The sequence below is a fragment of the Oncorhynchus kisutch genome, unplaced genomic scaffold (assembly GCF_002021735.2).
Source record: "Oncorhynchus kisutch isolate 150728-3 unplaced genomic scaffold, Okis_V2 scaffold966, whole genome shotgun sequence".
In the NCBI taxonomy this organism is placed as follows: Eukaryota; Metazoa; Chordata; class Actinopteri; order Salmoniformes; family Salmonidae; genus Oncorhynchus; species Oncorhynchus kisutch.
In genome coordinates, this window is record NW_022262911.1 from 42,501 (window position 1) to 55,000 (window position 12,500).

At 44.2% G+C, this 12,500-nt stretch overlaps 1 protein-coding gene across 1 annotated transcript in view; it reads left to right on the forward strand.

Moving 5' to 3' along the window:
• Positions 1-12,500, forward strand: part of LOC116363902 (otogelin-like) — a 76,616-nt gene that overhangs the window by 5,966 nt on the left and 58,150 nt on the right. The window contains exons 6-10 of the mRNA XM_031817249.1: positions 405-526; positions 4,781-4,989; positions 5,562-5,724; positions 11,080-11,189; positions 11,564-11,689. Coding sequence (XP_031673109.1) covers positions 405-526; positions 4,781-4,989; positions 5,562-5,724; positions 11,080-11,189; positions 11,564-11,689 — 730 coding nt within the window. The remainder of the gene's footprint in view (positions 1-404; positions 527-4,780; positions 4,990-5,561; positions 5,725-11,079; positions 11,190-11,563; positions 11,690-12,500) is intronic.

The following is a 12,500-nucleotide window of genomic DNA, read 5'->3' on the forward strand; positions in this document are numbered from 1 at the left end:
GACCAGAGTTTGGTCCAACATATGAATCGAATCGAGCAACCCCCGTAGAATTGAACTGCACCCCACACTAACCATTCAAGATGAAAACTAGACAATCCCCAAATTGCTCACTGTGCCCTCAGGGGAGCTCCTGGTACATGTTTTCCATATGATTTGGGAATGCCCTGGGGTTTTACGTTTCTGGAGTTGTGGTGTGTGCGGTTGGGGTTGGGGGGGGTGTGGTGGGACTGTTGGTCTTGTTCGGTCTGGTCACTTGTTTCTCGGTTCATGTTGTGTACGGTAGCGATGTCGTTGATCTAAATGTCTCTGTATTTTATTTATTGTATTTACTTATTTGTTATTATCAACTAACTAACTAAAACGTTTTATAAATGAATAAACAGTCTATTCTGTTGATTTTACAGGTCCACAATGACCCAGACTGCCGCTCGTCTCCCTACTCCTGCACGCGGTCAGTTAGTCTCTTCCTGCCCTGGGAAGGAGAGATCAGGTTGCACAGGTCCAAAGTTACCTTCAAGGGACAGAGGTAATCGATTGATTTGATCGACTGATTGATTGGTTGATTGATTGATTACAGGTTTGTTTAATAAATGTTTTATAAGCAGATGTAAAATAAGAGCTGAGAAAGGTGTTAAAATGAAGTGCTCTCCGTTGTGACATCACAATGTGTTGTAGTGAGTCTGGTCTCCGTTGTGACATCACAATGTGTTGTCGTGAGTCTGCTCTCCGTTGTGACATCACAATGTGTTGTAGTGAGTCTGGTCTCCGTTGTGACATCACAATGTGTTGTCGTGAGTCTGCTCTCCGTTGTGACATCACAATGTGTTGTCGTGAGTCTGCTCTCCGTTGTGACATCACAATGTGTTGTAGTGAGTCTGGTCTCCGTTGTGACATCACAATGTGTTGTAGTGAGTCTGGTCTCCGTTGTGACATCACAATGTGTTGTAGTGAGTCTGCTCTCCGTTGTGACATCACAATGTGTTGTAGTGAGTCTGGTCTCCGTTGTGACATCACAATGTGTTGTAGTGAGTCTGCTCTCCGTTGTGACATCACAATGTGTTGTAGTGAGTCTGGTCTCCGTTGTGACATCACAATGTGTTGTAGTGAGTCTGCTCTCCGTTGTGACATCACAATGTGTTGTAGTGAGTCTGCTCTCCGTTGTGACATCACAATGTGTTGTAGTGAGTCTGCTCTCCGTTGTGACATCACAATGTGTTGTAGTGAGTCTGCTCTCTGTTGTGACATCACAATGTGTTGTAGTGAGTCTGCTCTCCGTTGTGACATCACAATGTGTTGTAGTGAGTCTGCTCTCCGTTGTGACATCACAATGTGTTGTAATGAGTCTGGTCTCCGTTGTGACATCACAATGTGTTGTAGTGAATCTGGTCTCCGTTGTGACATCACAATGTGTTGTAGTGAGTCTGGTCTCCGTTGTGACATCACAATGTGTTGTAATGAGTCTGGTCTCTGTTGTGACATCACAATGTGTTGTAGTGAGTCTGGTCTCTGTTGTGACATCACAATGTGTTGTAATGAGTCTGGTCTCTGTTGTGACATCACAATGTGTTGTAGTGAGTCTGGTCTCCGTTGTGACATCACAATGTGTTATAGTGAGTCTGGTCTCCGTTGTGACATCACAATGTGTTGTAGTGTGTCTGGTCCCCAGACAACATATTGAGGTCTTGTCCCGTTGTGTCCATATAACTCAGGCAGTGTTGTAGTGAGTCTGGTCTCCAGACAACATATTGAGGTCTTGTCTCTGTGTTTTTACTCGGTCTTGACTCAGTCTCGGACAACGAGTTCTCGTAATTTCTTGCCGAGTCCAACCGGAGCCACCGGAGTAAAAATCATATAATTACCAGCTCTCATTCAGTCGGTCCATAAAACCTCTTCGCTACGGCCAAATATCCACACTCCTTTCATGACACAATATCTCATCGACTATTAAAACCTGCCTGGGCTTTCTACTTTACTCATAACATTACTGTCCTTCACTGTTGTTGAAAAATATCCTCAAACATTGTGGCGGTGGTCAGAATGTCCTTGATTTACTGGTCGATAAGACATTGTTTCACAGCTCTATTTAGTAAGAGGAGACCAGGGGGGAGATGGAATCTACTTAAGTCTTTTCATCTGTTATAGACCTGTTTCAAATCAAATTAAATCAGTGGGTTAGTGATAATGTGTAGAGTGTCTCTCTGTTTGTCCTCAGCATCCATTTCATCACCATTCAGAATATCTAAAGAGTCCATTTGTTCTTCTGAAATATGACCACAGAAATACTGGACATTTTGAGATCTTGATATCATGGTGATTTGACACATTTACAACCGTGGTCTTGAAATTGGACTTGCATCGTTCTTGACTTGTGTTACAATAATGCTGGTACGAACTGGAACCCAGACGCAGTTAAACACAGCAAGCAGAGATGAGGGTACATCCAGATCTTTTACTTCAAGTCTTGACGGAAAACAAGGCAAAAGCACAAGAGTAAACTAAACAAAACACGAGACCTAAGCACAGATACAGGACAACAGAGGAACCTAAACAGCACGGCAACCAGGTGAACAGAGAAGGTAATTAAACCACAGGTGAAACCAATAAGTAATGATCAGGGTAACTGTGGAAACTAGAAAACAAGGTAAGGGTGCCCTCCAGCGGGAACCAATCAAATCGAACAGAAACTATGACAACTTGGTCTCGGACCCCTCCCGGTCTTGACCCGAACTGGAAGAGAGGTAGTGGGTGTGCATGCTTTCAGATGTCCAACTCCTGGTCTGTCTCAACTAATTGAGGTCCAGAATAAGAGTGAATGAAAGACCTACAATCGTGGCCAAAAGTTTTGAGAATGACACAAAAATACATTTTCACAAATCTGCTGCCTCTGTTTGTATGATGGCAATTTGCATAAATTCCAGAATGTTATGAAGTGTGATTAGATTAATTGCAATTAATTGCAAAGTCCGTCTTTGCCATGCAAATGAACAGAATCCCCCCAAAACATTTCCACTGCATTTCAGCCCTGCCCTGCCTGACATCATGTCAGTGATTCTCTCGTTAACACAGGTGTGTGTTGACGAGGACAAGGCTGGAGGTCACTCTGTCATGCTGATTGAGTTCGAATAGACTGGAATCTTCAAAAGGAGGGTGGTGCTTGGAATCATTGTTCTTCCTCTGTCAACCATGGTTACCTGCAAGGAAATACGCGCCGTCATTATTTCTATGCACAAAAACGGCTTCACGGGCAAGGATATTGTTGCCAGTAAGATTGCACCTAAATCAACCACTTATCGGATCATCAAGAACTTCAAGGAGAGCGGTTCAATTGTTGTAAAGAAGGCTTCAGGGTGCCCAAGAAAGTCCAGCAAGCGCCAGGACCGTCTCCTAAAGTTGATTCAGCTGCGGGATCAGGGCACCACCAGTACAGAGCTTGCTCAGGAATGGCAGCAGGCAGGCATCTGCACGCACAGTGAGGCAAAGACTTTTGGAGGGTGGCCTGGTGTCAAGAACGGCACCAGGGACAGACTGATATTCTGCAAAAGGTACAGGGATTGGACTGCTGAGGACTGGGGTAAAGTCATTTTCTCTGATGAATCCCCTTTCCGATTGTTTGGGGCATCCAGAAAAAAGCTTGTCCCGAGAATACAAGGTGAGCGCTACCATCAGTCCTGTGTCATGCCAACAGTAAAGCATGTGGCTCAGAAGTTAATTGACAGCATGCCAGGGAGGATTGCAGAGATCTTGAAAAAGAAGGGTCAACACTGCAAATATTGACTCCATGCATCAACTTCATGTAATTGTCAATAAAAGCCTTTGACACTTATGAAATGCTTGTAATTATACTTCAGTATTCCATAGTAACATCTGACAAAAATATCTAAAGACACTGAAGCAGCAAACGTTGTGAAAATTAATATTTGTGCCATTCTCAAAACCTTTGGCCACGACTGTACACACTTAGAGAACCCTGGTTGACTGATTTGACCTCTCCTCTCCTCCTCTCCTCCTCCTCTCATCCTCTCCTCCTCCCATCCTCCTCCTTCTCTCCTACTCCCATCCTCCTCTCCTCCTCCTCTCCTCCTCCCCTCCTTCTCTCCTCCTCCTGTCCTCCTCTCCTCCTTCTCTCCTCTTCCCATCCTCCTCTCCTCCTTCTCTCTTCGTCCTCCTCTCCACCTCCTCCCGTCCTCCTCTCCTCCTTCTCTCTTCATCCTCCTCTCCACCTCCTCCCGTCCTCCTCTCCTCCTCCCATCCTTCTTTCCTTCTCCCGTCCTCCTCTCCACCTCCTCCTCTCCTCCTCCCCTCCTTCTCTCCTCCTCTCCTCCTTCTCTCCTACTCCCATCCTCCTCTCCTCCTCCTCTCCTCCTCCCCTCCTTCTCTCCTCCTCCTCTCCTCCTCCTCTCCTCCTCTCCTCCTTCTCTCCTCCTCCTGTCCTTCTCCTCCCGTCCTCCTCTCCTCCTTCTCTCCTCCTCCCGTCCTTCTCTCCTCCTCCCGTCCTCCTCTCCACCTCCTCCCGGACCTCCTCCTCCTCCTCCTCCTCCTCCTCCTCCTCCTCCTCCTCTCCTCTTCCCCTACTTCTCTCCTCCTCCCGTCCTCCTCTCCTCCTCCCGTCCTTCTCTCCTCATCCCCTCCTCCCATCCTTCTCTCCTCCTTCTGTCCTCCTCTCCTCCTCTTCCCCCGTCCTCCTTCTCTCCTCCTACCGTCCTCCTCTCCTCTCCTCCTCCCGCCCTCCTCTCCTCCTCCCATCCTCCTCTCCTCCTTCTCTCCTTCTCCCACCATGCAGTGTCCAGCTGCCTCACCACATCCATGACGTGGAGCTGGAGAAGATCTCCCGCTATGTCTTGGTGACCCAGCAACATGGCTTCACCCTGGCCTGGGACGGACACAGTGGCTCTGTCTACATCAAGCTGAGCCCAGAGTGGGTGGGCAGGACCTGCGGTCTGTGTGGCAACTTCAACGCAGACGTACAGGATGACCTGAAGACCAGCTACGGTAAGAACAGAGAAAGCGAGAACAGTAGAGGAGGGACTGAAGACCAGCTACGGTAAGAACAGAGAAAGAGAGGACAGTCACAGGTCAGATCCAGTAATGGTGGCCCCTCCCTCTGGAAAGCTCACAGGGGTGCAGGCTTTTGCTCCATCTCTGCTGTAACACCCCTGATTCAGCTGATCAAGGTCCTGAAGAGCACCTTACTGCTACAATCAGGTGATCAAGGTCCCGAAGAGCACCTTACTGCTACAATCAGGTGGTCAAGGTCCTGAAGAGCACCTTACTGCTACAATCAGGTGGTCAAGGTACTGAAGAGCACCTTACTGCTACAATCAGGTGGTCAAGGTTCTGAAGAGCACCTTACTGCTACAATCAGCTGATCAAGTTCCTGAAGAGCACCTTACTGCTACAATCAGGTGGTCAAGGTCCTGAAGAGCACCTTACTGCTACAATCAGGTGGTCAAGGTCCTGAAGAGCACCTTACTGCTACAATCAGGTGTGTTAGAAGTAGGGCTGGAACAACATCTTGTAGCGGTGGTAACGTCCGGCTGTGTTCCGCCTGTCTTCCCATACAGGTGTGGTGACGGAGGACCTGTCCATGTTTGGGAACAGCTGGGTGGAGGAGGAGCTTCACCAGGTCAGGTGTCCCATGGTGCCTTTCATGTTCCCCTCGCCCTGCGCCTCACGTGACCCACACATACTACTGGTGAGTATAACCCTGACCCACACATACTACTGGTGAGTAACCCTGAACCACACATACTACTGGTGAGTAACCCTGACCCACACATACTACTGGTGAGTAACCCTGACCCACACATACTACTGTTGAGTAACCCTGACCCACACATACTACTGTTGACTAACCCTGACCCTCACATACTACTGTTGAGTAACCCTGACCCACACATACTACTGGTGAGTAACCCTGAACCACACATACTACTGGTGAGTAACCCTGAACCACACATACTACTGGTGAGTAACCCTGACCCACACATACTACTGGTGAGTAACCCTGACCCACACATACTACTGGTGAGTAACCCTGACCCACACATACTACTGGTGAGTAACCCTGACCCACACATACTACTGGTGAGTAACCCTGACCCACACATACTACTGGTGAGTAACCCTGACCCACACATACTACTGGTGAGTAACCCTGACCCACACATACTACTGGTGAGTAACCCTGACCCACACATACTACTGGTGAGTAACCCTGACCCACACATACTACTGGTGAGTAACCCTGACCCACACATACGACTGGTGAGTAACCCTGACCCACACATACTACTGGTGAGTAACCCTGACCCTCACATACTACTGGTGAGTAACCCTGACCCTCACATACTACTGGTGAGTAACCCTGAACCACACATACTACTGGTGAGTAACCCTGACCCACACATACTACTGGTGAGTAACCCTGACCCACACATACTACTGGTGAGTAACCCTGACCCACACATACTACTGGTGAGTAACCCTGACCCACACATACTACTGGTGAGTAACCCTGAACCACACATACTACTGGTGAGTAACCCTGACCCACACATACTACTGGTGTGTAACCCTGAACCACACATACTACTGGTGAGTAACCCTGACCCACACATACTACTGGTGAGTAACCCTGAACCACACATACTACTGGTGAGTAAACCTGAACCTCACATACAGGTAATGAATAACCCTGACCTTAACCCTCACATACAGGTAGTGAATAACCCTGACCTTAACCCTCACATACAGGTAGTGAATAACCCTGACCTTAACCTCACATACAGGTAGTGAATAACCCTGACCTTAACCCTCACATACAGGTAGTGAATAACCCTGACCTTAACCCTCACATACAGGTAGTGAATAACCCTGACCCTGACCTTAACCTCACATACAGGAAGTGAATAACCCTGACCCTGACCTTAACCTCACATACAGGTAGTGAATAACCCTGACCCTGACCTTAACCTCACATACAGGAAGTGAATAACCTTGACCCTGACCTTAACCTCACATACAGGTAGTGAATAACCTTGACCCTGACCTTAACCTCACATACAGGTAGTGAATAACCCTGACCTTAACCTCACCTACAGGTAGTGATTGTGTTAAGAAGACATCTCTGGTGCTGCTATCTGCCAAGTCTCTGCTTGGACCAGTGGTTCTCAGTCTCTACCTGAGGGACCACAATTATTTAAAAAGGACATTTTTGAATCTTACTAACCACACTTTTTTAGATTTAATTATCCTAAATTGAACTACTGTGTGTGTTCTTTATTTTCCTGTTCTGGGTTTGTGTGATTAATTTCCTGTTCTGGGTTTGTGTGATTCATTTCCTGTTCTGGGTTTGAGTGATTTATTTCCTGTTCTGGGTTTGTGTGATTCATTTCCTGTTCTGGGTTTGTGTGAGGTAAACTTGGATCTTACTTTGTTTTCACCGTGACAGAAAGTGGAGGAGGTGTGTGCAATGCTTCTGGAGGAACCATTTACAGGCTGTCATGAGTTTGTCAGTCCTCTGTCTTACATGGCTAGCTGCTCCAACGACCTCTGTCTGTAAGTACTGACTAGTCACCAACGACCTCTGTCTGTAAGTACTGACTAGTCACCAACGACCTCTGTCTGTAAGTACTGACTAGTCACCAACGACCTCTGTTAATAATAACTAGTCACCAACGACCTCTGTCTGTAAGTACTGACTAGTCATTAACGACCTCTGTCTGTTAGTAATAACTAGTCACCAACGACCTCTGTCTGTAAGTACTGACTAGTCACCATGACCTCTGTTAGTAATAACTAGTCACCAACGACCTCTGTCTGTAAGTACTGACTAGTCACCAACGACCTCTGTCTGTTAGTAATAACTAGTCACCAACGACCTCTGTTAGTAATAACTAGTCACCAACGACCTCTGTCTGTTAGTAATAACTAGTCACCAACGACCTCTGTTAGTAATAACTAGTCACCAACGACCTCTGTCTGTTAGTAATAACTAGTCACCAACGACCTCTGTCTGTTAGTAATAACTAGTCACCAATGACCTCTGTCTGTAAGTACTGACTAGTCACCAACGACCTCTGTCTGTAAGTACTGACTAGTCACCAACGACCTCTGTCTGTAAGTACTGACTAGTCACCAACGACCTCTGTCTGTAAGTACTGACTAGTCACCAACGACCTCTGTTAATAATAACTAGTCACCAACGACCTCTGTCTGTAAGTACTGACTAGTCATTAACGACCTCTGTCTGTTAGTAATAACTAGTCACCAACGACCTCTGTCTGTAAGTACTGACTAGTCACCATGACCTCTGTTAGTAATAACTAGTCACCAACGACCTCTGTCTGTAAGTACTGACTAGTCACCAACGACCTCTGTCTGTTAGTAATAACTAGTCACCAACGACCTCTGTTAGTAATAACTAGTCACCAACGACCTCTGTCTGTTAGTAATAACTAGTCACCAACGACCTCTGTTAGTAATAACTAGTCACCAACGACCTCTGTCTGTTAGTAATAACTAGTCACCAACGACCTCTGTCTGTTAGTAATAACTAGTCACCAATGACCTCTGTCTGTAAGTACTGACTAGTCACCAACGACCTCTGTCTGTAAGTACTGACTAGTCACCAACGACCTCTGTCTGTAAGTACTGACTAGTCACCAACGACCTCTGTCTGTAAGTACTGACTAGTCACCAACGACCTCTGTTAATAATAACTAGTCACCAACGACCTCTGTCTGTAAGTACTGACTAGTCATTAACGACCTCTGTCTGTTAGTAATAACTAGTCACCAACGACCTCTGTCTGTAAGTACTGACTAGTCACCATGACCTCTGTTAGTAATAACTAGTCACCAACGACCTCTGTTAGTAATAACTAGTCACCAACGACCTCTGTCTGTTAGTAATAACTAGTCACCAACGACCTCTGTTAGTAATAACTAGTCACCAACGACCTCTGTCTGTTAGTAATAACTAGTCACCAACGACCTCTGTTAGTAATAACTAGTCACCAACGACCTCTGTCTGTTAGTAATAACTAGTCACCAATGACCTCTGTCTGTTAGTACTGACTAGTCACTAACGACATCTGTCTGTTAGTACTGACAAGTCACCAACGACCTCTGTCTGTTAGTACTGACTAGTCACCAACGACCTCTGTCTGTAAGTAATAACTAGTCACTAACGACATCTGTCTGTTAGTACTGACAAGTCACCAACGACCTCTGTCTGTTAGTACTGACTAGTCACCAACGACCTCTGTCTGTAAGTAATAACTAGTCACCAACGACCTCTGTTAGTAATAACTAGTCACCAACGACCTCTGTCTGTTAGTAATAACTAGTCACCAACGACCTCTGTTAGTAATAACTAGTCACCAACGACCTCTGACTGTTAGTAATAACTAGTCACCAAAGACCTCTGTTAGTAATAACTAGTCACCAACAACCTCTGTTAGTAATAACTAGTCACCAACGACCTCTGTCTGTTAGTAATAACTAGTCACTAACGACATCTGTCTGTTAGTACTGACAAGTCACCAACGACCTCTGTCTGTTAGTACTGACTAGTCACCAACGACCTCTGTCTGTAAGTAATAACTAGTCACCAACGACCTCTGTTAGTAATAACTAGTCACCAACGACCTCTGTCTGTTAGTAATAACTAGTCACCAACGACCTCTGTTAGTAATAACTAGTCACCAACGACCTCTGACTGTTAGTAATAACTAGTCACCAAAGACCTCTGTTAGTAATAACTAGTCACCAACAACCTCTGTTAGTAATAACTAGTCACCAACGACCTCTGTCTGTAAGTAATAACTAGTCACCAACGACCTCTGTTAGTAATAACTAGTCACCAACGACCTCTGTCTGTTAGTAATAACTAGTCACCAACGACCTCTGTTAGTAATAACTAGTCACCAACGACCTCTGTTAGTAATAACTAGTCACCAACGACCTCTGTTAGTAATAACTAGTCACCAACGACCTCTGTTAGTAATAACTAGTCACCAACGACCTCTGTTAGTAATAACTAGTCACCAACGACCTCTGTTAGTAATAACTAGTCACCAACGACCTCTGTCTGTTAGTAATAACTAGTCACCAACGACCTCTGTTAGTAATAACTAGTCACCAACGACCTCTGTTAGTAATAACTAGTCACCAACGACCTCTGTCTGTTAGTAATAACTAGTCACCAACGACCTCTGTCTGTTAGTAATAACTAGTCACCAACGACCTCTGTTAGTAATAACTAGTCACCAACGACCTCTGTCTGTTAGTAATAACTAGTCACCAACGACCTCTGTCTGTTAGTAATAACTAGTCACCAACGACCTCTGTCTGTTAGTAATAACTAGTCACCAACGACCTCTGTCTGTTAGTAATAACTAGTCACCAACGACCTCTGTCTGTTAGTAATAACTAGTCACCAACGACCTCTGTCTGTTAGTAATAACTAGTCACCAACGACCTCTGTCTGTTAGTAATAACTAGTCACCAACGACCTCTGTTAGTAATAACTAGTCACCAACGACCTCTGTTAGTAATAACTAGTCACCAACGACCTCTGTCTGTTAGTAATAACTAGTCTACAAATATTACAGCTAGGAACATTTCTAGAATCATTTTTGTACGTGATGAAAACTGCAAAAATAGAAACTTCTACATCCCTTCCACTTTTAGTGTTTAGTACCTGTTGTAAACTACATCCCTTCCACTGTTAGTGTTTAGTATGTGTTGTAAACGTCAGTGTAACATCCTGTCTTCCTGCCGACCTGTCTTTGGCTTCTGTTCAGTGTAACATCCTGTCTTCCTGCCGACCTGTCTTTGGCTTCTGTTCAGTGTAACATCCTGTCTTCCTGCCGACCTGTCTTTGGCTTCTGTTCAGTGTAACATCCTGTCTTCCTGCCGACCTGTCTTTGGCTTCTGTTCAGTGTAACATCCTGTCTTCCTGCCTTCCTGTCTTTGGCTTCTGTTCAGTGTAACATCCTGTCTTCCTGCCTTCCTGTCTTTGGCTTCTGTTCAGTGAAAGAGTTGTATTCTGTCTTTTATCTTGCCCTGAATGAAGGTCGGGTCCCAACGGTGATGTGGTATGCCAGGTGTTCACGGAGTATGCCCGGGTCTGTGCCCACGCCGACCACCCACTGACGGACTGGAGGACTCACATACCACAGTGTGGTAGGTACCCTTCATACCGTTATTTACCCATACCCGCATGCAGGATACACTGTAGTTCGTTTTAGTGTAGATAATTAAGTGCCGTTTCAGTTGGCTTGTTGCCCCCCAAAAATATTATTCCTTCAAGTCACACATGGTATGTAATTACACGAAACAAACCCCAAGACAAATGTAATGTCAAACATTTGTAACGTTACCTCCTGTCTCGTGATATCACTTCATGTCTTGTGATGTTACATCCTGTCTCACGGTGTCACTTCCTGTCTTGTGATGTTACATCCTGTCTCGTGATATCACTTCATGTCCCGCTAATGTCACTTCCTGTCTTGTGATGCTACATCCTGTCTCACGGTGTCACTTCCTGTGTTCCCCAGCGATGCCGTGCCCTCCAGGTCTGCAGTATAAGGAGTGCATCACCTGCTGCCCTGTGTCCTGTAACGTGGACAGAATGTGTATCGACAACAAGCTGCAGTGTCTAGACGGATGCTACTGTCCCGACGGTGAGACTTACGCTCCTGTTGTTGATTACTGTTACTTTACTTTGTAATACTCTTACATTAAAGGCACTGCGACATGAAGAAGGCCTGTGAGCCGTAACGCGTTGGTGCTTTTCTCTGTTTTGAACATGGAATAGAGGCTTAAATAATATAATAAATAATAATAATAATAATAATAATAATAATAAAATAAAGTACTTTTGTTTGTTTTTGAAGTATGATGCTTTGACACAGCTGCAACTTGGTTAGTTAGTTATTCCCCGTTCTCCCATGAGCACCTCTCTTTGTCTTCATACGTGATTCCAAAGCAGCGCTCCCTCTTTTGTCTTGCATTTTGAAGACTAATAATACGTTATTAAATAATACTTTATTAAATAATACTTTATAAAATAATACTTTATTAAATAATACTTTATAAAATAATACTTTATAAAATAATACTTTATTAAATAATACTTTATTAAATAATACTTTATAAAATAATACTTTATTAAATAATACTTTATTAAATAATACTTTATTAAATAATACTTTATTAAATAATACTTTATTAAATAATACCTTATTAAATAATACTTTATTAAATAATACTTTATTAAATAATACTTTATTAAATAATACCTTATAAAATAATACTTTATTAAATAATACTTTATAAATAATACTTTATTAAATAATACTTTAATAAATAATATTTTATTAAATAATACTTTATAATATAATACTTTATAAAGGGGTTGGAAAGAGTTTAGAAGAAGTCGTTTTTATACCGTTAGTCATTTGTTTGTGGATATTTTCTGAATCATTAATAAAC